The sequence below is a fragment of the Callithrix jacchus genome, chromosome 7 (assembly GCF_049354715.1).
Source record: "Callithrix jacchus isolate 240 chromosome 7, calJac240_pri, whole genome shotgun sequence".
Classification (NCBI taxonomy): domain Eukaryota; kingdom Metazoa; phylum Chordata; class Mammalia; order Primates; family Cebidae; genus Callithrix; species Callithrix jacchus.
In genome coordinates this window covers 6,104,969-6,132,565 of record NC_133508.1, presented here as the reverse complement: position 1 = coordinate 6,132,565, position 27,597 = coordinate 6,104,969, and the positions used below count along the sequence as shown (strand labels likewise).

The following is a 27,597-nucleotide window of genomic DNA, read 5'->3' as shown; positions in this document are numbered from 1 at the left end:
TAAATAAATCATTTAAAACATCTTTTCCAAACACAGAAAAATATGATGCTCGCATTTAGATAACAGTTAGGATTAGGTGCCTGAGTTGATTCCACGCTCCAAGATGGCCATGACAAAATATCAGACTTTTCCCTGTTTGTTTAAAATCAGGAACTTGGGGTTTTCTTTACAAAAGTAATATATAAATTCTAAAATATATAAAATTATAAACTATAAAACCCATTATCAACAAGTTCCTCTTGACTTTTAAAAACAGGTAAATGAATGCATGTATTTAGAATGAATTCTTTAAATATTTACAACTATATTCACAGCAAAGAATAGAAAGGTGATTAATGAACTGAGCAGAGCTTTGGGGTCATTTTCTAACTCCCCTGAAAGTTTTCAGGAGCCACTTCTGAAGGGCTTGGTAGCTGAAGCTATGAGAAAGAAATAGCTCACAACTGAGGAATTGGGTGGAGGTGTCGTGTGAACCAATACTAGAAACCTTTTGGGAATGTTGGCAAGGAACCAACCATCTGCTCTGCTCTGAGGGCTTTTGTCTGGTGTGTGTGTGTGTGTGCGTGTGTGCGTGTGCGTGTGCTGTGCACGCACACACATGAATGCACGTACCATTATAACTAGCTAATTTCTTTTTTTTTAAGAGATGGAGTCTTGCTATTTTGCCCAGGTTGGTCTTATACTCCTGGGCTCAAGTGATCCTCCTTAGCCTCCCAAAGTGCCGGAATTGCAGGTGTGAGCCACCGTGCCCAGCCTGTTTTGTGTTTTGCTTCTAAGCTTGGCTTGGCCCACCTCCAGTTTCCAGCACAGCAGAACCCATCTGTGAGGGTGAACTGAGTGTCCTAGACACCATGGAAGGAGGAAAAGCGGGAATCTGAAGTCAGTCAACGTAAGAAATAATCTGTGTCTGAACTGGAATGCTAGCTCAGCCCTTACCAGCTGTGACCTTGCGCAAGTTACTTAATCTTTCAGTTTTATCATCTAGAGGATAGAGATTAAAAGGTCGTTTTAATTAAAACGATTAAAATATTAACTGAGGTAATATTTTAAAATATTTAGAATCTGACTTGGAGTAAGTGCTGTATTCTCATGTCTGTGTAAAAGTGATCACCAGCTCAGTGTAGCATTTAATGATGCTCTTCTGTATACTGGCACTCCTACTCTGAAGATACAGTGATAATGAAACACTTCCTTGCAGGAGCTTACAGTGAGGGAATACAAGCGAGTGACAGAATGTGGTAAGTTACAATAGGTGAGCCACAGGAGGGACACTGACTCAATCTGGGAACAGAATAAGGGACTGAGAAGGCCGTCCAGCCGGGAGGAAGGAGGTCTAAACAGTCCTCAAGGACCAGTGATCAACAGTAGAGATTAAACTACTAGAGCTAACTGGTGGGGAGGGAAGGCTTTCAGGCCAAGGAAGCAGAACAAGCAAAGTCCAAAATCTGTTCAAATGCACATTCAGAGAACCGTTGATACAGATAACGGGAAAGGCAAGATAAACCTGGAAAGGTGAGTATGCCATGCTGTGGTTCAGACACGTAGGAAGGAATCAAAGAGTAAGCTTGAAATTTCCCCACTTCTGTCCTCTCCTTTTGCTAAGTGGCATAACACAGTGCAATTATAGTGAAAAGTGTCTACTGGTAAGGTTTACTACATAATTCAAACTGCTATCCTTTTACGATTTTTTATGAGACAGAGTTTGGCTCTATCGCCCAGCTTGGAGTGCAGTGGCAGGATCTTGGCTCACTGCGACCTCCACCTCCTGGGCTTAAGCCATCCTCCCACCTCAGCCTCCCAAGTAAATGGGACTACAGGCATGCACCACCATGCCTGGCTAATTTTTATATTTTTAGTAGAGACGGTTTCGCCATGTTGTCCAAGCTGGTCTCGAACTCCTGGCTTCAAGTGATCCATCCACTTTGGCCTCCCGAAGTGCTGGGATTATAGGTGTGAGCTATTGCTGGTACCTAAGGGCTCAGTCTGTTAATTTCATATTCTAGGATTGAGCTTCCATCATTACAGCTGTTGTCTGGAACATGCCTTTTAGGAAACCGTCTCTGTGTGCTAAATATGGAATATTTGAAGCTTTCAGAAATTGTATTATCATTATTGAAAACTCCCTAAATGAAGCTTAACTGTGTAGTCATGGCCAGGCACAGTGGCTCACGCCTGTAATCCCAGCACTTTGGGAGGCCAAGGCAGGCAGATCACTTGAGGTCAGGAGTTCACGACCAGCCTGGCCAACATGGCGAAACCCTGTCTCTACCAAAAATACAAAAAAGTAGCCAGGCGTGGTGGCATGTGCCTGTAATCCCAGCTACTCAGGAGGCTGAAGCAGGAGAATCGCCTGAAGTTGGGAGGCAGAGGTTGCAGTGAGACAAGATTGTGCCACTGCACTCCAGCCTGGGTGACTAAGTGAGACTCAAGTCTCAAAAAAAAACCAACCAAACAAACAAAAAAACTGCAGTCACTGGGCTCCTACTGGCACCAACTGAATAAAAAAAGTGCTGCGTTTGGCTGAAGTTGGGGCTCACTGGTCCACAACTGAAACCCTTGTCAGCAATGACCGCCACATCCCAGTACTCGCCTTTGCCACATTGCTCTTGGTGTGTTTGCTCGTCCACCAAGACAGAATGATAAGAATCAGGCCTCTTGAATGAGTCTGAGCTTAGATCCCAGGAAGACATTTCATTCTACAGATCTTGGTGTCCCGCTAAGCTGTGTGTGGACTCCGCTCATAAGGAAGCAACTGCTCTCCATTTCTGCCCCTGCTACTCATGAACAAGTTCCTGACACCTGGCCTCTACCGTTCACTTCTAATCACGCTCTTAAAACAGTAGCTTTATCGAGAGATCTTCCACCCTTCTAAACTGCACCACTCAGTGGTTTTTCTTCCATTCACAGCGTTGTGCTCTAATCCCCTCCATATATCATTGCAAGATGAATTCTTCTAACGGCATTATTGAAATCTGACTACCCGCTAGGTACTATGCTGTATATTGGAGGTTTTAGTGAGTGAGGTGGACACAGATCCAGTACCCCTCCAAAGTACACAGCAAATAGAACGATCAGTGGTGAACATCGCTCAAACATTAATTAGTTTGAGTTCTAATTGGACATCCAAGCAGACATTAGTCATTAGATGCAGTTAGCTACACTAGTAAGACACTCAGGAGAGATCTGAGATAAAGTGTTGTATTAGGGAGTTATCTTGACACAGCTAATGATGAAAACCACTGAGACGAATCCTATGGAAAGAACAAACACTGTAAGAGCAGGCAGAGGCTGCCAGGCATGGTGCCTCGTGCCTGTAATCCCAGCACTTGGGGAGGCCGAGGCTGCAAATCGCTTGAGCCCAGGAGTTTGAGACCAGCCTAGGCAACACAGCAAAAACCCCCTCTTTACAAAAATTAAAAATGAGCCAGGCATGGTGGCGTGTGCCTGAGCTACTCAGGAGCCTGAGGTGGGAGGATTGCTTGAAACTGGGAGGTTGAGGCTGTAATGAACTATGACTGGGCTTGGTGGTGGATGCCTGTAATCCAGCTACTTGGGAGGCTGAGGCAGGAAAATTGCTTTAACCCAGGAGGCAGAGGTTGCAATGAGCCAAGATCATACCATTTCACTCCAGCTTGGGTGACAGAGCAAGAATCCATCTCAAAAATATAATAATAAAAACAGGCAAAGACATTAAAAGATAAGTCAAGTTTTTTATATTGAAGCCAGGTTTCTCACTTTGGGAGAGACAGGATATGCAAATATGACACAGGAGGAGGAAAGGGGTATGTGATTTTAGATTTGAATCAGAAGCATCAGTGTGTACTTTGCACTTTAAAAGTACACATATTTGGCCAGGCATGGTGGCTCACGCCTATAATCCCAGCACTTTGGGAGGCTGGGGCAGGTGGATCACAAGGTCAAGAGATTGAGACCATCCTGGTCAACAAAATGAAACCCCGTCTCTACTAAAAATACAAAAATTAGCTGGGCATGGTGGTGCACGCCTGTAGTCCCAGCTACTCGGGAGGCTGAGGCAGGAGAATTGCTTTAACCCAGGAGGCGGAGGTTGCGGTGAGCCGAGATTGCGCCATTGCACTCCAGTCTGGGTAACAACAGCGAAACTCCATCTCAAAAAAAAAAAAAAAAAAAGGAAACATATTTTTTTGTTGTTTTCACTACAAGGCCCCTGAAGCAACAATTTTCCTGTAGTACTGAAGGTCAGCTAGCACACATCTTGGTTCTAAATAATATTTCTCTCTAGGAAGAACCAGGGCCCCTCAGAGAGATGGCTACTTCCAAGCTTAGAGCAAGGGAAGCACCAGGGGAGCCTGGAAAATCTGACACCCAGTAGTAAGTTCTCCATGAATGATGGTGACACAGTACAAGAATACAGTGGCCGACTCAAAAGGGGTCCCACTGGCCAAATATGGGACAATTTAAGCAGCAAGAGAATCATGAAAGTAATAGATCATAACACACCAAAAAAAGAAAAGAATCGCTGGCTGAGTGTGGAGGCTCACGCCTGTAATCTCAGCACTTTGGGAGGCTGAGGTGGGTGGATCATCTGAGGTCAAGAGTTTCAGACCAGCCTGACCAACATGGAGAAACCCCATTTCTACTAAAAATACAAAATTAGGGCCAGGCGCGGTGGCTCACGCCTATAATCCCAGCACTTTGGGAGGCCGAGGGGGGTGGATCACGAGGTCAAGATATCGAGACCATCCTGGTCAACAAAGTGAAACCCCATCTCCACTAAAAATACAAAAATTAGCTGGGCATGGTGGTGCGTGCCTGTAGTCCCAGCTACTCAGGAGGCTGAGGCAGGAGAATTGCTTCTACCCAGAAGGCGGAGGTTGTGGTGAGCTGAGATCCTGCCATTGCACTCCAGCCTGGGTAACAACAGCGAAACTCCATCTCAAAAAAAAAAAAAGATAAGCCTGGCCAACATGGTGAAGCCCTGTCTCTATTAAAAGTACAAAAATAGGGCCGGGCGCGGTGACTCAAGCCTGTAATCCCAGCACTTTGGGAGGCTGAGGCGGGTGGATTGAGACCATCCTCATCAACATGGTGAAACCCCATCTCTACTAAAAATACAAAAAATTAGCTGGGCATGGTGGCACGTGCCTGTAATCCCAGCTACTCAGGAGGCTGAGGCAGGACAATTGCCTGAACCCAGGAGGCAGAGGTTGCGGTGAGCCGAGATCGCACCATTGCACTCCAGCCTGGGTAACAAGAGCGAAACTCCATCTCAAAAAAAAAAAAGTACAAAAATAGCCAGGTGTGGTGGTGCACGCCTGTAATCCCAGCTCCTCAGGAGGCTGAGGCAGGAGAATCGCTGGAACCCAGGAGGCCGAGGTTGCAGTGAGCTAAGATCTCACCATTGCACTCCAGCCTGGGTAAGAAAGAAAAGAGAAAGAGATAAAAAAAAATTTTAAGCAGAAAGAGAGAGAGAGAAAGAAAGGAAAAGAAAAATTTTTATTATTTTTGTTTATTTTTACTTATTTTTATTTTCATATAGAGATGGGGTTTCACCATATTGGTCAGGCTGGTCTTGAACTCCTGACCTCAGGTGATCCACCTGCCTCGGCCTCACATAGTGCTGGGATTACAGGCGTGAGCCACCGCGCCGGGCCAAAAACAATTTTTTAAGCCATAAAAGGTATTTGGGGACAATGGGAAAATTTGAACATGAACTTTATTTTGTGGGATATTATCGTGTCAATCTTAGTTAGCTGAGTGTGATCATGCATTATGGGGAGGTGGCAGCTGTGACGTACCATCCAACTCCCCTTCAGAAGACCTTTCCACTGGGAATGGTGGAAGCACACAACCCCCAGCTGCCAACCCTCCTTGGAATTGCCCAGCTGGAGATCATGGCCCTCTCCTGAAGCAGCCCACAACCAGTGCCTTATCAGTATGAGAGTTTAAAGACTCTTGCCTGGCTCAGGACACTGCAAAGGGCCATTCCAGCCTCTGTGGGGTTGACTGAGGCCTTTCTTAAGTATGAGCTGCAGCCCAATGTCTCCCTATCCCAATTCTGCTCTCTCCCCTTTCCCATTCTCCCTTTCCCATCCCCTTCCACCTTTCCTTCTCAACCTTCCCCCACCTTTTCCCCTCCCCCAACCCCTCCCTTCTCCACATTGCCCTTCCCTAGTCCTGCTTCCTGCCCGGCCCTCCTCTCCTCTCCTCTCTGCCGGGTGGAGACTCCAAGAGTACCCCTCTGAGGTTGATTTTCATCTCAGAGACAGTCTCCTGAGGAATCCAACTTGGGACAGTTGGTGCTGGAGGGGTCTGAGAGAGAAGATGCAAAGACGGGATTTGGGAGCTGGATTCCCCCACGGGCTGGCGGTGAGGCCTTCAGCACAAGTGGTGGATGGAGCTCAGAGGCACCACCTGACACAAGGTAGCAGTTCCTGAATGCTCATCTTAAATCTTCCACCAGGGATGAACAGGGTGGTGTAACAGTGGAAGCAGCTGGGACAACATCTGAATGTGTCAGATATTTCAGAAATACAAAGAACATAGGACCCCAAAATCATAGAAACCAGGTGGCAATATTTAACTGCTTAGCAGTCAGAAACCAAGTGAATGCAATTATGCGTGAGAGCAATCAGTGGGGTGTGAGCTTTCCTGGTGAGTAACAGGGATGGTTTGTAGAATGAGGGGTCCCTGGGTGAAATGGATGAATACCAACACATGGGCTACTCAATCTGGTTCATCAGAATAACTCGAGGATGGCTGAGGGGGCTGAGGGCAGATACCTCCGTAACCAGTCGTGATTCCATGCGCGGTTCCTGGATCCACGCCAGCTTTCAGACTGAAACCCTACTGACTGAAGAAAAGGCTGGCTGAGTCTTCAGGAAGAAGAATGCTGCAGCAACAAACAGCGAAGGCAATGATTCCCCCAGTCTTTTGCAAAAGAACCTACAGCCATTACTCAGGTAACTGTCCACTGGGAAAAGGGAAAACCCACACATTGTGAGGAAGCTGAGAATGAAACCAGGAGATGCAGAATCACTGCAAGTCCCCCGTCAGTGGGGGCAACTGAGGCCAGGTGACACCTGGAGTCTTGGCTCAGACTCAGCTCACACTTGGACCCACTCAGTGGCCAATTTCCTGATTCGTGAATGTGTCACTGGAACAGACATATGGGGATATTGGCATAACCCCCTTGCTGGTTCTTTGGCCTGCGGGTAAGAACTCTGGGCATGGGAGGGCTGAGATGACTTTGAAACTAACCCTGCAGCTAGGGAGGGGCAGAAATCATGACCTAAAGGGTGCTGGGGAAGTGGGTCACTGTATGTCATTTCATCTGACAATCTGGCTGCTGTAAATATGAGATGCAACTTGAAGGGTGAGAACGAACTGTTGTAAACTCAGCTGAGTAGTAACCCTGGATGCAGTTGCTGTGCCAGATGTGGTGTCTTTACTAGAGCAGATAAGCATTGTCTCAGGATCATGGCATGTGGTCACTGGCTGGTGAAAGCTGTCTTTTTCCATCCCAAACAGAAAGGATCAGAAAGTTTCTATTCACTTGGAGCAGACAACAGTATACATTTTGGTCTTGCCCTAGAGCTATGTTAATTCTCTCACCCTGTGTCATCATACACAGACAGTCCCCAACTTCACTATGGTTTAATTTACGATTTTCAACTTTGCGATGATGCAAATGCAATATGCATTCAGTAGAAACCAAAATTTGAGCGTTTATCTTTTCCCAGGCTAGCAGTATGTGGTACCCTGCTCTCTCATGATGCTGGGCGGAGGCTTGTGAGCTACAGTTCACACTTGGCCATGTGATAACAAGGGTAAACATTCATTATGATAAGAAATAGATGTGTGTTCTGGGTATGGATTTGCCTTTCCTGCTTTTCTTGTTTGAGCCACTGGGTTCCCATATCAGGCTACATCAGCCTAAGGAACCCATTTTACAATAAAGAAGATGTGGGACACATCTATAGCACAAGGCTATAAGACCCACTGGTCATATCACACCCCACACCGCTCGGAAGCTGTCAGCCTGGCAGAGCAATGGAACAGCCTTTTTTAGGCACAATGAAAGCGCCAGCACACAGGCAATACCTTCTGAGAATGGGCCTGATCCCCTAGGCTGCTGTGCACTCTGTAAGTCAATTACCATTTTTCCTTTTTGTAGAGACAGAGTCTCACCATTGCCCAGACTGGAGTGCAGTGGTTTGATCGTAGCTCACTGTAGCCTCAAACTCCTGGGCTCAAGTGATCATCTGGCCTCAGCCTCCTGAGTAGCTGGGGCTAATATCTTTAAAATATATAGGTATATATTGGTCAGGTGTGGTGGCTCGCACTTGTAATCCCAGCACTTTGGGAAGCCAAGGTGGGTGGATCATGAGGTCAAGAGATTGAGCCTACCTTGGCCAACATGATGAAACCCTGTCTCCATTGAAAACACAAAAAAATTAGCTGGGCATGGTGGTGCATACCTGCAATCCTAAGCTATTCAGGAAGCTGAGGCAGGAGAATCGCTTGAACCTGGGAGATGGAGATTGCAGTGAGCCGGGAATGAGCCACTGCACTCCAGCCTGGGCGACAGAGCAAGACTCTGTCTCAAAAATACAAACAAAACAAAACTTATCTCTACAAAACGTAAATATATATATATATATTTTTTTTCAAGATATATTTGTAAATAATATACAAAATGTATATATATATTCAAGACCAAAATATATATATATAAAAATATGTGTGTGTGTGTGTGTGTGTATATATATATAGGTCTTGAAATATATATATATTTTGTAGAGATAAAGGTTTCACTATGCTGCTAAGGCTTGTCTCGAACTCCTCACCTCAAGCCATCTACCTGCCTTGGCCTCCCAAAGTGTTGGGATTACAGGCATGAGCCACTCTGCCCCACCAAGTCAATGACTCTTCTGTGATGCTGGGTTCCCAATAGGTGGATGACACGGGGTGGAGACAGGAGTTTCTCCACTTACATCACTTCCAGGGACCCACCTGGGAAATTGTTCTGGGTTCTCCAGGTTTATAGATCCTATTTCCAAAAGGGCAAATGCTTTCACCAGAGGACAGAGCAGGAGTCCCCCTGAAATATTAGCTGCTGCCTGGACACTTCCACCCAGACTGCAGCTAAGAGAGAAGTCACTTCGAGAGGCCTGTGGGTACCTCTTGCCCAATTTGGGGTATTCTTTTTCCCAGTTTTGATGGCACAAGGACATGTTCAGCAGCCACAGTCTGAAAAGGGCCTGGAAAGCAGGGGCTCAGGCCAGCACATGAGGGTCTGCATTATGCCACCAGGAGCGAGAGAAATGCAGAATTGAGGAGGAGAATACCTAGTAATAGCTGAGGTCCGGCTGCAGCAGTCGGGGCTCTAATCTGTCTCCGACCTTCCTCTTTAATGTTCTCCCTAGGGGAAGGGCTCCCTCCAGAATCCTGGAGGAGCCGTTCCTCAAACCAAGAAGTGTCTCTGAGGGTAAAAGGGATGAACTGTGCTGAATGCTAAATGCACTGCTCAGAGCCCCTCAGGCCCGAAGGACTTCAGCTGTCCTTGGACTTGAATGGGCTCAGCTGCAGGCAGTTCCTTTGCCTACTTTCCCAGGCAGCCCTCATGCAGTGGCCTGTTTCCTATGTGAATAGAAAGGTCCAGCCTTCTTGTTTGGATTCAGGGAAGCTCTGAGGGTCCACTCCAGCTTGAGTGCCCTACGGGATTGGCTTGGCCGAGGCTTCCCTTGCCCAGGCACTCACTGCACCTTGCTTTCACTCCTCCCCCCAGGTCCCAGGAGGACTCCTCAATGAACTTTCTGCAGGCTCATCTCTATTTCGGAGTTGACTTCCTGGGAACCAAGCCTGTGACACATGATCATGTGTGTAGATATGTGAGGGAATGTTCTTGTTTTGGGGTGATCCAAGTTGAGGTGTGGTGAGGTTAAATGTTATGAAGTTTGCAGCTTACTTTCGAACTGCTGGAAAAAAACTTGTGTGCATATATAAAGACACAAGATAGAGTAAATGTGGCAAAATGTTAACAATTGGCGAATCTAGATGAAGTGTATACCTGAGTCTGTGATTTTGTTTCAACTTCTCTGTAGGTTTGAAATTTTTGGAAATAAAATCCCCTCCCCTATACACAGAAAGGCAAGTGAAGAGGAACAAACATCCAGGTGGTGGTGGCAGAGAGACAGATGTGTGAAATCCAAGGCCCAAAAGAGTTTGAAAGTTATGGTAGTGTTCAACATTATCAAATGGCTACAAAATAATCAAGTAAGGCTAGGACTGAAAAATGTCTCACAGATTTAGCAACAAAATGTTGCTGATAACTTGGGGACAGAGTGTCCATGAAGTAAATACGGGCACCTTGCCATATAGTACCTTGCTTCTCTGCAGATCGCCATTTAACTGAAGAACCATAATTTCACTCCTACTGCGTTTCCCAGACTTTCGAAAATTTGAGTATCATGTTCAAAGTTCTGGAATAGTCCCTGGAGGAGGAACATAGAGCCACTGATAAACTCTTATACTAAATACACTGTGATAGGTACAGAAAGGCATATTTAAGAAACCACATAGTTCAGCCACTACAATCGAGCTATCGGCAGGCTGAATCTAGACTTGCGGTGGGATCAGTTTGGTTTTTGAGATGTGTTCCCAATTCTGAATTTAAAAGTCAAGGTATTTATCCCCAAATCCCGATTTCTGGCAATATTTGGCTGGAGCTGGGAGGAGGCTCTGGGATAGGCAACCGTTCCCAGGACACTCAGCCTGAGATACGGGTTTGAGGCTCTGGTTTGACCTCTGGAGGTAGCCGAGGTCCCCATCCCCCTACAGGCCACAGCCGCGATACGCAAATCGCACACTACAGCCCACAGGGAGCTCACCTGGTTTGAAAAAAAAAAACGTTTTATTGCAACCATGGCTGGGATTAGAATGACATGAGTGAGGCAGGAGTTTATGGCATGGGTTTGGATTTTTAAAAAAACTATTAAAATATTATCCATCTTGATGACTGAGTTTTCTGGGGGGCCCATTAATTTGGCACAGAGGCCTCCTCCTAGTCCCCGCCCTACTGCGAAGGGCTTTAAAGGGCATGCGGAACAGCTTGGGCTTTATTTAATCTGTGCAGTGGCAAGCAGCTCAGTACACAGATTTTTAGCAGAAGTAAGACCAGCGCAGGTCTGCGTTTGGCGAGCATCTTAAATTCCCACGCCCCAAACTTCTCTCTAGCACTTAACCCTCTAACATGACTAACGTTATTAATGCTAACTCTCTAACATGTCAATGTCGTATCCCAGATCCCTCGTTTGCCCCTAAAACACGGGCGTTTTTGTCCCCGCTCTCCCCCCAGGTGAGCGCCCCTGGGAAGCACCCCAGCACCTGTCACCCATGGCGCCTCCTCCACCTGCGCTCCGCAATCCCGCTTCCGGCCGGCTTCCAGGCCTCAGAGACGATCCCGAGGCGTCGCTCCGCTCCCACGGGGCGGAGCTTTCTCATCGGCGCGCTCGGCATTCGGCTCGTGCTGCCTCGCTCCGGCGGCCGTCCAGCGAGAGGCGGAGCGAGTCCAAAATGGCGGCTCTCAGGCTGGCGCGCTCCGCGCTGCTGGGGCTTTGAGGTGGTCGCCGGGGGTCCGTGGGACCATTATCCCGCCGCCGAAGCCCTAGAGGATGAATCGGGGGCCCTGCTAAGGTCTGGCGGCGGGGCTGGAGAGCAGTGGCAGCAAGGGCTGCGGTGGCGTCCACGCAGCGGGATGTGCGAGAGTTACTCCAGGTCGTTGTTGAGGGTCTCGGTGGCGCAGATCTGCCAGGCGCTGGGCTGGGACTCGGTGCAGCTCAGCGCCTGCCACCTCCTCACGGACGTGCTGCAGCGCTATCTGCAGCAGCTGGGCCGGGGCTGCCATCGGTACTCTGAGCTCTGTGAGTACCGGGCTGGGTTCGGGAGGGCTGCCCCGGCAAGTCAAGGGTGACACCTCCGCTCTCCCTGCCCCTCCGCGTCTCCGGTGTGTGCGTCCCGCACCCTGCCTCGAGATCTGCTGTCTCCTCGGCCTCCCACGTCCCTGGGCTTCCACTGACCCTGCAAACTCTAGTCATCCCTGGGGTGCCTCTTCCTCATCCGCTAACTTCCCGCCACCAGCCCGGGAGCCGAGTCTTCGCTCCCAGCTCCACACCCTCCTGCAGCTCCTCCGCTCTGAAATGTGCCTGGATCTCTCTCATTGTCTCCTGTTTGCTGCGGGCAGATCCACCCCCAGCGTGCCTTACACCCTCTTTTACCTCGGTCCTTTTTCTCCCTTGCCCGCAAACTACTACAACTAGTTGTCACAGGCGCTCCGTCTACCGGCCGTTTCTTACAAGACTGGCCATTCCTGAGCTCCTAACTACACAGACTCGTTGACAGCTCTGCTCCGTTAGGGACACTGCCTCTTCTTTCTGTGTCTGTTCGTTTCGTGAACAACATCTCCACTTTCTGTTTTCCCAAGGCTGACTTTGTCAGTTTCGCTGATCAGATGCACTTTCACTTAACGTCTCAGTTACCGGTGAGATGTCAGTGGTTATCAAAGCGGGATAGAGGGACCATGGGCAGTTGGCGAGATTCTCCAGGTAATCTGGGCTACAGTACTACTTAAAACCTGTACAGTACAGTACGGGTTTTAAGTGAATGTCTGGTAATATCTATAGCTAGTGGTATTTAATAATTTAATGGAAGAAATGGTATTTTAATAGAAGCTACACGTTATCTTGTTGATGTGAAGCATTGCATGTGTGTTTGTTGAGGAGAGGAAACTACCACTCACTGAAGTTTCAAGTCATGATGTTTAAGGTGATAAGCTGGAGAACTGAATGAAGTGTTTCATAGGATACTTTGTTTTGTTAAAGTGGTTCCTAGACTGAAAAATGGAGACCCACAGACATGTTGTATCGCTTAGGCCCCGAGTTTCATTCCTGCTTCCACAGGGCTGCCAAAATAATCTGTCCACAACACAAATCTGATTTTGTCATTATTCTTAAAAACATTTTAACTGTATTCTATTGGTTACAGGCTAAAAATCTAAACTGTTAACAGCACACATTTCCCTTTGTGAGCTAGCATCTTGCTTATCTTTTGCCAGCCTGCCATGCTAATCTGGAGCCATGCTGAGCTACTTGCCTTTTCCAGAATGTTTTAGGCTATCCATTTCTACGTGCATGCTGTTTTCTACTTAGAGTGTCCTTTGCCCTGGCCCAGTAGTACTGCTTTTATTTTGAGATGTACTTATCACTTGCTCTAGGGACCTCATGTTATCTGCTTTCATAATTCTGTGCATATTTCTTTCATTTGTCATCTTGTTTTGTAATCACCTGTGTATGTCTCTTTCACCTCTCAGGAGAAAAATTGATTATATTTGTATTCTGTAACCTGTGGGGCCATTCTATAATAGCTACCTGAGAAATATTTGTTGAGTGAATGAATGAACTGATAAACCACTACCATAAGAGCCACATATTGACTTCACATTTTGAGTTCCAAAAATGTGTATGCTTTGAGTGCTTGATTTCACTGAGACTTCTATTCTTCTTCTTTTGAGACAGGATCTCACTCTGTCCCCCAGCGTGGAGTGCAGTGGTGCGATCTTAGCTCTCTATGGCCTCGAACTTCGGGGCTCAAGTGATCCTCCTGCCTCAGCCTTCCAAGTAGCTGGGACCACAGGGACATGCCTCCATGCCCAGCTAATTTTTTTATTTTTTGTAGATATGTGGTCTGGTTATATTGCCCAGGCTGGTGTCAAACTCCTCAGCTCAAGTGATCCTCCTGCCTCAGTGTGTCAAAGTGCTTGGATTACAGGCCTGAACCATGCCTAACTCACTGATACATATAAATTTGGAACTGCAAAGTAATATGCATGCATTTTTATCTTGAAAGTACATCAGCAGCTGACTACTCTCCTAGCTTTTGTTTCTTTTTCCTCTGGCCTGCTCTGCCATGGTCCTTGAGTGTACTGTTAACTGATAGGCTGGGCGAGGCGTAGTTCAGATTATGTTTGCTACCAAGTTCTCTACATAGGGACAGATGTTCTGTATCTTTAGACATTCAAAATGTCTCCTGAATACAGAGTTACCTTTCTTGCCTTTTATACAGAAGGGAGCTGGCACTCCATGTGACTAAGTATTCCATAGTCATCAAGGGGTCATTGCAGCTCTTCATTGTAAACCTTGTTCCTAATTACCTAATTTCCGTAGCCAGTTTCTTGGTTTCAGTGAGAATGAGATTGTCAACTTCATTATTCCCCATGATGATTTGGTGACTTTTTTTTGAATGCTAATTTTGGTATACTTATTAGATATTTTTAGATTCGTTTTTCTATACCAGCCTTATTCTAAAATCAAATTCTATAGCTCCAGGTTACCACTATGCAGTTTTGTATTCTACTCCTTTACGTCCTTTCTGTCGTTTTAACAAACACTTACTGAGCACCACTTAGGAACCAACCCCTGTGCTAGGCATTGGAGACATAAAATTACTGAGATGCAGTCCCTGCCCGTAAGGTGTGTTCAAGAGTGCCAGAATGTCAGTAAAAACAAACTGATGTGGCTGTTTCTGCTAGAAGAAATGTTCACGAGTGAAAGCAAGTATTAGAAGTTACCATTAATTCAACAATAATGAACTTTAGACTTGCCCTAAGGTAACAGTTTCTCCCAGCATTCAGGGGCGGATGTCTCTGTCTGTGTCACATTGCGTGTTAGACACGTGCGCATGCACTGAAAGCAGCTGCTCAGTCTTTCAGACTGGCTGTTCAACACTAGTGCCGTCATAGTTTTTGCATGGTACAGGGAGTAAATGTAAGAGGAGTAAGAGGAGAGATGCTTGTAGGCTATGGACTGGGGTAGGATTACTTCACAGAAAAGATAAGATTTGAGTTGAGCTATGACGTATGGCTGTGTAAGGGTATCAAGTATTCCAGGTTAGAGAATAGCAGACACTAAGCTGTCCAGGTGACGTTAAGCATAATCAAAATACCAGTAAGGTGATCAACTCCATATGCAGTCCACTCCAAGGGTGCCTGACAAAAATGTCAGCAGAGTGAAATCAGGTTATGGAGGGACTTAAAAGCTAGACAAGAGAATTAAAACATGTAGTAGAAAACATTGCATACTTGTAAGTCGGGGGCAGAGTATGATTGAAGTGGTATTTTAGGAAAATTCTATCGACAGTGATGTGGACAAGAGATTGAAGTGGGCAGAACTTTAGACTATAGTAGACAGTGACAGTAAGAATAGAGAGAAAGGAAAACATCTGAAATCATGGTTTAAAAAAAAAGTGGGGGGACTGGGCATGGTGGGTCACACCTGTAATCCCAGCACTTGGGAGGCTGAGATTAGGAGTTCGAGACCAGCCTGACCAACATGGTGAGACCCTGTCTCTACTAAAAATACAAAAATTAACCAGATGTTGTGGCACATGCCTGTAATCCCAGCTATTCGTGTGGCTGAGGCAAGAGAATCACTTGAATCTGGGAGGCAGAGGTTTCGGTGAGCCGAGATCATGCCATTGTACTCCAGCCTGGGCAAAAAGAGCGAAACTCTGTCTCAAAAAAAAAAAGGTGGGGGGGCATAGGATTAGAAAAAGTACCAAATTTTGGTTTGAGCCTGCAAAGGATATGGAGGAATCGAAGATGATTGTATTTTTTAGACTGAGAGTGTAATAATAGCTTTAATAGGAATAGAGGAGTCGAAATGCATATTGACATTCAGTAAGAGGAAGAGTATTCGTTTTATTTTTCCTTCTTTTATACATCACAGAAGTAACCCATACTTGTAGAAAGAATGTCAGTAAAAACAAACTGATGGTGTTTGTTTCTTCTGAAAGAAATGTTCTCAAGAAAGAAATGAAAGACTGCAGAAGTATGTGGAGTTAGAAGTCTCCTGCTTCCACCACCGGCTTCCCTCTGCTGCAGCTTCTGTCCCCTTGAGCTGTTAGCCATTGGCTGAATATCCTTTCAGACGTTTCTGTATGCATTACTGCACATGTGTCCAATTCTAGCAATATTTGGATTCTTTTTCATTTTACAGTGTGATTTAATTTTAGGCATACTGAGTTTGAAGTGATCAAATTTCAGGATTTCAGTTAAAAAGTCAGGTTTTCAGTTAAATCCTTTAGACTATTGAAAATCAGAAACTGGAGTTTTCATAGACGTTTTTAAGGATGTAGAGACCTTAAGCTCTGCTAAGGGTAGGCATAGGGAAAACTTGCTTTTATAAAGAAAAATCTTACTATATCTAACTTTTAATCTCTTGATTTCTGTTCTAATTACATTTGAAAATTTATAGGTAAATTGTAAATTTACCTATAAACCCTATAAAAATTTACCTATAAATCCTGGGTGCACCCAGGACTACCAGTGCACCACCACCATGCCCAGCCATTTAAATTTACCTATAAATGGCTGGGCATGGTGGTGGTACACTGATAGTCCCAGCTACTCAGGAGGCTAAGGTGGGAGGATGGCTTGAGCCTGGGAAGTCAAGGTTGCAGTGAGCCATGATCGCCCTGCTGCACTCCAGCCTGGGCAGCAAAGTGAGACCCTGTCTCTTAAAAAAATAACAAAAAACAAGCAAAAACCAAACTTTTATGATATAGATCTTCTTTGTAAATATTTTCAGGTTTTAAAAATTCATTTAATTGTATGATTCATTCAGTAGCTATTGAGTACCAGTTATGTGCCAGCCACTGTTTAAGATTCCACAGATGCATCAGTGAACAACAGACGAAATATAATGAACATTGGCTTCGTCAGCACAGCAACTATTTACTTGATGATTAAAAAAAAAAAACAAAAAAGGGCCAGACACATTAGCTTACACCTGTTACCCCACCACGTTGGGAGGCAGAGGCAGGAGGATTGCTTGAGGCCAGGAGTTCAACTTAGCCTGAGCAACACAGCGAGAACCCATCTCGACAAAATGAAAAAAAAAAAAAAAAATTAGCCAGGTGTGGTGGCAGGTGCTTGTAGTCCCAGCCACTCAGGAGACTGAGATGGGAAGATCGCTTGAGCCCAGGAGTTTTGAGGCAGCAGGGAGCTATGATCATACCACCACACTCCAGCCTGGGCAACAAGCAAGATGCCATCTTTTTTTTTTTTTTCCCAAGATGGAGTCTTGATCTGTCACCCAGGCTAGAGTGTAGTGGTGTGATCTCGGCTTACCGTAACCTTTGACTCCCGGGTTCAAGCAGTTCTCTTGCCTCAGCAACCCCCCTCCGCCGCCCCCCGAGTAGCTGCGATTATAGGCACATGCCACCATGCCTGGCTAATTTTTGTATTATTAGTAGAGATGGGGTTTCACCATGTTGGCCAGGCTGGTCTCAAACTCCTGACCTTGTGAACTGCCTGCCTTGGCCTCTCAAAGTGCTGCGATTATAGGCATGAACCACCTTCTCCAGCCAAGATGCCATCTCCTAAAAAAAAAAAAAAACAAAAAAAACCCACAGTATTTTATTATTATTTGGGGGGGCATTTTCTGTGTGCTAGCCACAGTTCCGGATGCTTTTGATAATACTTTGATATTTGTTCTAGAGTAGCTGATCATGAGTTGGATTTTTTCTGTGGTGTGCTGGCTAGTTGTCTGATCGTATTTGAACGTGACTTTAATAATCAGCTTAAGCATGATTCTGTGATATTCTATTTAAAATCTATTAAATTCTTTCCAATAACTAGGTTAAAATACTTGATTCTGAGCTGCATATTTATTTAACTACTTTTTCTTAATATTTAAAAATATAGTCATGGGATTTTCTTCAAATAATTTGATTTGCTTTTGGCTTTGTTTCAGATGGCCGAACAGACCCAATTTTGGATGATGTTGGTGAAGCTTTCCAACTTATGGGGGTTAGTCTGCATGAACTGGAAGACTATATTCACAACATTGAACCTGTCACTTTCCCACATCAAATTCCGTCATTTCCGGTTAGCAAGAACAATGTACTTCAGTTTCCTCAACCTGGAAGTAAAGATGCAGAGGAAAGAAAAGAATACATTCCTGATTACCTGCCACCCATTGTGTCTTCTCAAGAAGGTTTGTGAATGTTTCTTCTTAATTTGTTAGTGACTATTTTAGTGGATTTTTAATCCTCTTTGCTTTCCCTGCTATGCCGATTTTATACATTCTGGAAACACAATGGAAACATTTACTGTTATTTACAAATTGTTCTAACTCTTAAACCCACAAACTTGCAACTGGTATTACCAGGCAGAGCCATGTTGTAATCGGGGTCATGTCTGAAGTATTTATCTCCTTTGTAAATTTAAAATAGAGAACCATGAAGCCAAAAAGAAGCCTTTCAACAGCCCTATTATATGAGAATGGGATATTAAGTAAATTAGAAAACATTTGAAACAGAAAAATTGGGGTAGCTCTTTTCCTCACCCCTTATTATTCAGGCCAGGAGTTGAATGCCATGGCTTTATACTGGAAACAGTGAGTGGATTGTGAGTATTCACTGTTATTGTGTAGACTTCTGTATTTTATGATGTGTAGAAATGTTTATTATTTGATCATATGGAACTTTCGATTATAAAATGATAGCTAATCAGTACAGTGGTCATTCCTATTCCAGAATTCCTTTTTTTTCTGCATAAGTTTAGATATTGATCACTAAGTTCACTACGATTCTAAAGAGATATTTAAGTAATTTGTGATCTCTAATACAACTACAAAATATTTTTTCTTACAAGATTGGAAAATTTGCAATTAAATTCTTTCATTTTGTAAAAAATTCTAAAACAGGTATACTTCAGGACAATGCAAATGATGCCAGCAATTACTTTTACTTATGATTTTCTGTTGTAAAATACGCATAACATGAATGGACCTTTGTAACCATCTGTAGGTGGACAGTTCTGTGGCATTAAGTATACAATGTTATTCAACCGTCATCTCCATCCTTCTGAACTTTTCTTACCCTCCCAAATTGAAACACTGTTCCCATTAAACGTAACTCCCCATTCTCCACCACTTCTAGCCCTTGGCAACCACCATTCTTTTTTTTTGTCTCTATGAGTTCGTCTGTTCTAGGTACCTTTTATAAGTGGAATCCTACAGTATTAGTCTTCTTGTGATTGGCTTATTTCACTGAGTATGATGTCTTCAACCGTTCATTTATGTCGAAGCCTGTGTCAGGATGTCGTTGTGTGTGTGTGTTTTAAGGCAGAATAATATTATATTATATGTACATTCCACGTATGTTTATCCATTCATTCATGGGCAGACATTTGGGTTCTTTTGACCTTCTAGTTCTTGTGATTAGTGCCACTACGAACATCGGTGTGCAAATATCTGTTCCAGTACTTGCTTTCAAGTTTTTTGGGTCTATACCCAGAAGTAGAATTGCTGGTTCTTATAGTGATTGTATATTTAATTTTTGAGGAATCACCACACTGTTTTCCGTAGTGGCTGTGCCATCTGCCCTTCCTATCAGCAGTGCCCGAGGGTTCCAGTTGTTTACAATTCATTTCTTATCGCTTCTACTTTCATAGCACTTTGAAGTGTTACCTGTTTGTCTCAGGAACTAGGTTTAAACTTGGGATAAGTTGTTTCACAGTCTGTGCATCAGGGTTGCCTCGTCTGAGAAACTGGACAGATGCTGGCCTCGGGTGGTAGGGATTTGTGGTGAATTGACGGATCCTCATTTAGGCACTGTGGATCTTGGTTGCGGTGGGTTCTACTGAGTGATACTAACACACCGACTGCCCAGAACCTAAGCTCGGACTTGGATCATAATCTGCACTTAACTATTTGGTCTTGTTTTAATAGCATGAAAATATTCCACAATAAAAGTCTCTTAAAATGTTCTGGTTATCATATTTGAATACTAGCAAGGGAATGAAACTAAGATAGCAGATTTAGATTAGGTAGTGAAGAAGCATGAAAAACAATTCAGTGATTTTATTTTATACTGACTTCTGGCTGAAGTTACTATATTACCATAAACTTTGGGGTTTATTTTCTGAATTATTTGAAGCAAAATAAGAATCTCATTTAGTTTTATGCAACCAATATAAATTATGAACATTTTATTTAGTTTTTTGTTTTTTGAGACGGAGTTTCGCTCTTGTTGCCCAGGCTGGAATGCAATCTCGGCTTGGCGCAACCTCCGCCTCGTGGGTTCAAGTGATTGTCTCAGCCTCCTGAGTAGCTGGGATTACAGACATGCGCCACCACACCCAGCTAATTTTGTATTTTTAGTGGAGACAGGGTTTCTCCATGTTGGTCAGGCTGGTCTCGAACTCCTGACCTCAGGTGACCCGCCCATCTTGGCCTCCCAAAGTGCTGGGATTATAGACATGAGCCGCCATGCTTGGCCAGTTATCAGCATTTTAACAGGAAAAAAACATAAATCTTGAGAACACGACTTTTCATTTTTCATCTAACATGTGGATTATCTAAGAAGGAAGAACATTGCTGATTTGTAGGATATGTATATGGTTTATAAGGACACAGTAGGTGGTAGGCAGTACAGTAAGATGCTCACTAAAACCTTCTCTTCTTCATGAGAAAATGATAGAAAATGCAGTTCTTTGGTTACCATTTAAAATTATAACCACGCAAGACCGTTTCTTATCGTTTATAATATGAAATGTTTTCTTTTTCTTGGTTGCAGCGTGTTAGAAAGTTCTTGGTATTCTGATTAGTGGTGCAAAGTGAGGTACAGAGGTGAACACCTTTGATAATGATTCTGTTCACCACACACTTGATTTTCCTTTCACTTCCTTAGGAGCCACAGACAGCCTAGACTTTGGTCTTAAAATAAAACCAGGTCCTGCCAAGGGGTTCCCTCTTATCACCCACTCAGCTTGGTTCATGTCAAAAAAGCCTTTGAATGTCTTTCTGCTCAGCACTTGGAGCTGGCGACTGTATACACATAGAAGGCCTGAAGGGGCAGGCAGCAGGCTGTGAGAGGCACAGCATGGACCTCATGGCGTCACTGAGACATGACTCAGCGAGTCACTGAGTCTCTAGTCTTCCCACGTCATTTTACCTGCTGAACTTTGTACTCTTCGTCTGTGAAATAAGCGCAATAATGCCTGTGCACTGGGGAGATGGAGAATTAAGTGTTTGTTGTTGTTGTTTTTAACCATTTATGTAAAATTGGACAGTGTTTAACATATAAAGTACATAACAGTGTGCCAGGTGTGATGGCTTATGCACTGTGGGAGCCGAAGCTTGAGCCCAGGAGCTCAGTACCAGCCTGGGCAATGTCATGAGACCTCACCTGTACTAAAAAAAACTTAGCTGGGCATGTTGGTGCACTCTTATAGTCCCAGCTATCAGGAGTCTGTGGTGGGAGGACTTGAGCCCAGGGGTCAAGGCTGCAGTGAGTTACAATCATGCCACCACATTCCAGCCTGAGTGACAGTGAGACCGTCTCCCCTCAAAAAAAGGAAAATAAAACACATGACAGTGAATATTAGTTCTCTTCCCCTTTTTCTTTTTTTGTTCTTAAAGAATTTACTTTTGAGTCAATATATAGTAAACATTAGTGAAGTCACTCTATAAGGGGAATCAGTGTCAAGCTGGGTGGCACACCAATAGTCCTAGCTACTCAGAAGGCTGAGGCAGGAGGATCGTTTGAGCCCAGGATTTGGAGGCTGTAGTGCAGTATGATTGAGCCTGTGAATGGCCACTGCACTTCAGCCTGGGCAACATAGCAGGACCCCGTCTCTGAAAAAAAGAGAAGACTAAATGTAAGGTAGTGTTACCATCACATGCAGAGGAGCTGAGGGAACAGACTTACTAGCTGCGCTGGGTAGATCCTTGACTGAGAAGCTCTGCCATCCTCCGCAGTATGAAGATGACAGCGGACGAGATGATGTGGAAGGTGTTATTGCCTGTTCTCTGATTGTATGTTTAGAAGCGAGACCTCTTTGAAGATATTTTATACTTGCATCTTTTTGCATGGACGGTTATAGTTCTGATGGCTGGTGCCCAGTGTGTTTTATCCAAGAACTTTCTCTCCCCAGCTTGCCATACGTATTTTCAGATTCACACCAATACCATATTTTTTTGCTTCCTGTTTTATTGTGCTGAGGAATGTCTGAAAATAGTGCAGCGCGCTATGCCGAAGTCACTGTTGGTTCTCAGAGTGTGGTTACTATACCACTGCTCAGTGAGGGTCTTCTGAGGGGTCTGTTGGTTGGTTCAAAACATTTGCATAAGAAAGAAATATAGGTTGGATGCAGTGGTTCCATTCTGAAATCCCAGCACTTCGGGAGACCGAGGTGGGCAGCCTGAGACCAGCCTGGCCAACATGGTGAAACCCCGTCTCTACTGAAAATACAAAATTACCTGGATGTGGTGGTGGGCACTTTTAGTCCCAGCTACTTGGGAGGCTGAGATGGGAGAATCACTTGAATCCAGGAGGCAGAGGTTGCAGTGAATGAAGATTGTGCCACTGCACTCCAGCCTGGGTGACAGAGTGAGAATCTGTCTCTCAAAAACAAACAACAACAAAAGGAATATAAAACATGTACTCTGACTTATTGCAGGAAACTTACCAAGCTCAACTTAAACTTGGTAACAATACTGTGAGATTGCCACTTTTAGAGTTTCTGTTTTTTAAAAATTTAAAATAGACTATTTTTTAGAACAGTTTTGATTTACAGAAAAAATTGAGAAGATAGTATGGAGAGTTCACTCACGTCTGAACCATTTCTTCCGTCACTAACCTTTTACCTGACGATGGTACGTGTATCACAATTAGTGAACCAATATTGACGTGTTATTCTGAACTGACACCCGTGCTGTATTCACATGTCCTTAGTTTTTACTGAGTGTCCTTCTACTTGCAGACCCCATCCAGGATATCACACTGCGTTTAGTTTTCACGTCTCCTCAGACTTCTCTTGTCTGTGCCAGCTTTTCCAACTTCTCTTGTTTTCGATGACCTTGACAGTTTTGAGGATTGTTGGTTAGGTGTATTGTAGGGTGCCCCTCTACTGGAATTTTTCAGATGTTTTCCTCATGATAAGATTGGCGTTATGAGGTTTTAGGGAGAAAGACCATGGAGGCCAAGTGCCCCTTTTATCACATCGAAGGTTTCTGCTGTCAACATAATTTATCACTGTTGATATTGATGGTGACCACTTGGCGGGAGTGGTGTATACTGGGCTTCTCCACAGTAAAGTTTCTCTTCTATCCCCTCTTCCCCTACTGTACTCTTTGGAAAGAATGCCGTCTGTGCAGCCCGCACTTAAGGAATGGGAGTTATGCCCCCCGCTTTGAAGGTGGAATATCTGCATACATTGTTAGGAACTCTTTTGCGTGGGATTTATTCCCTTCCCCACTAAGATTTCTATTTTTATTATGAAGCTCTTTAAAAAGTAAACATTAACATGTTTGAAAAAATTAACAAAAGCAATCCAAACTTGCTGAAAAAATATATTGCCAAATGAATTCAGTACGATGAAAGTGTCTCTTCACTTCCCCTCCTCCCCTTCCCAAGAATAACCTAGTTCAGCAGGTGGGCTCCTCTGCATCTTCCCGTGTGACCTTTGGCACTCCTTGGACTCATGAGTCTATGGCCACTTTAGTACCTGCTATTTTTTTCTCACGCTCCTGTCATCCTTTTCTCGAGGTAGTTCTTGGCTCTGAATGCCAATTACTATCTAAATGGTTGATCTGAAGGAAATTTAATGCCTTTTCTCCCAGTTCAAGAAACAGAACGTTACCAGCTGCTTCAGAATCCCTTCTATGTACACAACCCCACCGCAGCCCCTTCCTCTCTCCCTCCAAAAATAACCAATCACGTCCTGACTTTATAGGAATTACTTCTTAGTTTTGTGGTTTTATCCGCCAAATGCATATCCCTAGACACATTAATATTCTTCACACATGCACCCCCTTTTTTACTTTATATATATATATTTTTTTGAGATGGAGTCTCACTCTGTCACCCAGGCTGAAGTGCAGTGAGCTGAGGCTCACTGCAACCTCTGCCTCCTGGGTTCAAGAGATTCTCCTGCCTCAGCCTCCTGAGTAGCTGGGATTATAGGTGCAGGCCACTGCACCTGGCTAATTATTGTATTTTTAGTAGAGACGGGGTTTCTCCATTTTGGGCAGCGTGGTCTCGAACTCCTGACCTCAAGTGATCCGCCATCCAGGGCCTCCCAAAGTGCTGGGATTACAGGTGTGAGCCACTGTACCGGCCATGTCATTTAACGCTTAGTTTACAAGTCTCCTTCCATCCCTTTCTTTGCCCTACAGTCTATTTGTTGAGGATCTGGGTTCTTTGATCTACGCAGTGCCCCACAGCTGCGTATTGTGCATTGTGCACTCATAGTGCTACTCAGTGTGTTTCTTGCAAATTGGCAGCAAGAATCTGAGGCTTGACCAGATTTAGGTTTGGCAAGTTATCAGCTGCTGATGTCCAGTTTTCACTTTTGTTGATGTTAGCAGTGCTGATGCTCAGTGCCTAGATCATTAATTCATTAGGGGTTGCAAAGTAATGCTAATATGATAACTCTGTTTTTATTTCATTCTTTGGTTGGAATAACTTTATAAGAAAATCCTGGCCGGGCATGGAGGTTCATGCCTATATTCCCAGCACTTTGGGAGGCCAAGGCAGGCAGATTCTGAGGTCAAGAGTTTGAGACCTGGCCAACATGGTGAAATCCCCATCTCTACTAAAAATACAAAAATTATCTGGGCATGTTGGCATGTGTCTGTTATCCTAGCTACTTGGGAGGCTGAGGCAGGAGAATCACTTGAACCAGGATGAGGAGGTTGCAGTGAGCCAAGATTGCACCATTGCACTCCCTCCTAGGTAACAGAGCAAGACTGTCTCAAAAAATAAAAAGAGAGAGTGAGAAAATCCTTTTCCTCATCCACTATTTAGTAACTTAATGGTATAGTTCATGTAATGGAAGCAGGGTAAATGCTTGTTTTTTTCATACGGCATACCATATGAAAAAAACTAGTATACCCAGTTTTCAAGAGAATGAATTGGTCATCCTTAGAAGTGACTAATTTTGTTAAATACGCTATCATTATGAACTCACAGATTTAAACATACCTGATAGATTTCGTTCATTACAACTTTCACCCATGTTGTAGCTTCAGTTGTTGGATCTGTGGCCAGTGGCAGCTTCTCCACTCTGGCTTCTGAGTCCTTTTGACGTGACCCCAATTGGCTTTGGTGATGTCATCACCCTCTGGTGTATCAGAATGTTCTAGGGTTGGCGTGTGTAGACACATCCTGTGCTTGGTATACGTTATCTGTCCAGGAAACCCTGGTTTCTTGGAAAATAGCATTTCTTTTCTTTTTTTTTAATTATAAACTTTCAAGTTATACTTGTATATCTTTGGGGGGTACAAAATGATGTTATATTTTATAGATACAATGTGAAATAACTGAGTCAAGCTCGTTAATATATCTGTCACCTCAAATGCCTATCGTTTAGAGAACATTTAAAACTTACACTCGTAATGACTTTCGAATGTGTAATATATTATTATTTTCCTTTTTCACCATGCTGTGCAATGTATCTCAATAAAAGTCCTCCTCCTGTCTCACTGCGGCTTTGCACCTTTGAGCATCATCTCCCTCCCCCACACCCTCTCCAGTCTCTGGAGCCTCCATTCTACTCTCTGCTTCTGGGAGTTCCATTCTTTTCGTCCCTGTAGAAGTGGGAACACGTGGTATGTGTGTGTCCTTCTGCGCCTGGCTTACTTCACATAGCAGAGTTGTTTGCATTCCCTCTATGTTGTCACAAATGATAAGTTTTCCTTCCTTTTTTTTAAGGCTGAATAATTTTTAATTTTTATGGGTACATAGTAAGTGTAAATATTGATGGAGTACATCAGATATTTTAATAAAAGCACACAATGTGTCATAATTACATCAGATTAAATTGAATATTTGCCACCTGAAGCATTTATCAGTTCTTTCTTTCTTTTTTATTTTTGTTTTTTGAGACAGAGGCTGGAGTGCACTGATGTGATCTTGGCTCACTGCATCCTCTGTCTCCTGGGTTCAAGTTTAAGTGATTCTTGCGCCTGAGCCTCCTGGGTAGCTGGGATTATAGGTGCCTGCCACCACATCCAGCTAATTTTTGTGTTTTAGTAGAGATGGGGTTTCGCCATGTTGGCCAGGCTGGTCTCAAACCCCTGTCCTCAAGTGATCTGCCCACCTCAGCCTCCCAAAGTGCTGGGATTACAGGCATGAGCCTCTGCGCTGGGTCCAGAATTTATCATTTCTTTGTGCTACAAACATGCCAGTTACACTCTTCTAGTTATTTTTAAATGTACAGGGTGCAGTAGCTCACACTTGTAATCCAGGCGCTTTGGGAGTCTGAGGCAGGAGGATTGCTTGAGGCCAGGAATTCAAGATAAAATGTTCAATAAATTATTGTTGATTTAGTCACCTTGTTGTGCTATCAAAGGCTAAATAAATAGTATTCTGCAGTGCATATATATTACATTTTCTTTTCTTTTTTTTGAGGCAGAGTCTCACCCTGTCACCCAGGCTGGCGTGCAGTGGTGCGATCTTGACTCACTGCAACCTCCGCCTTCTGAGTTCAAGCAGTTTTCCTGCCTCAGCCTCCTGAGTAGCTGGGACTACAGGCATGTGCCACCACGTCTGGCTGATTTTTTATAATTTTAGTATAGATGGGGTTTTACCATGTTAGCCAGGATGGTCTCGATCTCCTGATATTATGATCTGCCCACCTTGGTTTCCCAAAGTGCTGGGATTACAGGTGTGAGCCACTGAGACCTATTACATTTTCTTTACCCATTCATCTGCTAATGGGCGCTTAGGTTGTTATATCTGTAAGTTGGCTATAGGATAGTACTGCAGTGAACTTGGCAGAGCAGAATTGCTTCAACAGAATCTTTTCACATCTTTTGGGTAAATACTCAGGAGTGGGGTTGCTGGATTATATGGTAATTCTATTTTTAGTTTTTGGAGGAAACTCTGCGTCTCTTTCCCTAGTAACTGTACTAATTACTGCTCCCACCAGCAGTGCACAGGGGTTGCCTCTTTTCTCTGCGTCCCCACTGACACCTGTTGTCTTTCATCTTTTTTATAGTAGCCATCCTGACAGGTGTGAGCTAATATCTCATTGTGGTTTTATTTCTATAACCATTATTGATGTTGAACAATTTTTTATAGATTTGCTGGCAGTTTGTATGTCTTATTTTGAGAAATGTCTACTCATTTTTTACTGGATTCTTTCCTTCTATAGGATTTTCTTTTTATTATTATTATTATTATTATTATTACAAGTCCCCAAGAGGGCTTTATTTTTTCTTTTCTTTTTCTTTTTATTTTTTTGAGATGAAGTCTTGCTCTGTCACCAGGCTGGAGTGCAGTGGCGTGATCTCAGCTCATTACAACGTCCACCTGCTGGGTTCAAGCGATTCTCCTGCCTTAGCCTTCTGAGTAGCTGGGACTACAGGCGTGCACCACCACACCCAGCTAATTTTTATATATTTTGTAGAGACAGGGTTTCACCATGTTGGCCAGAATGATCTCGATCTCTTGACCTTGTCATCTGCCCACCTTGGCCTCCCAAAGTGCTGGGATTTCACGTATGAGCCACCGTGCCCAGCATTATTTTTTCTTCTCAACATCCTGTTCTCT

At 44.1% G+C, this 27,597-nt stretch overlaps 1 protein-coding gene across 3 annotated transcripts in view; it reads left to right on the top strand.

Moving 5' to 3' along the window:
* The first annotated feature begins 11,532 nt into the window (after positions 1-11,532).
* TAF3 (TATA-box binding protein associated factor 3) overlaps positions 11,533-27,597 on the top strand; it is a 203,666-nt gene continuing 187,601 nt past the window's right edge. For 2 of the 3 annotated variants that reach the window (XM_035306692.3, XM_035306691.3), the window contains exons 1-2: positions 11,533-11,903; positions 17,790-18,032. In XM_035306692.3, the coding sequence (XP_035162583.1) occupies positions 11,738-11,903; positions 17,790-18,032 (409 nt within the window). In that variant the 5' untranslated portion in view covers positions 11,533-11,737. Of the gene's footprint in view, positions 11,904-12,396; positions 12,585-17,789; positions 18,033-27,597 lie in introns of those variants that run through there. The other variant, XM_078329326.1, reaches the window with a different exon arrangement.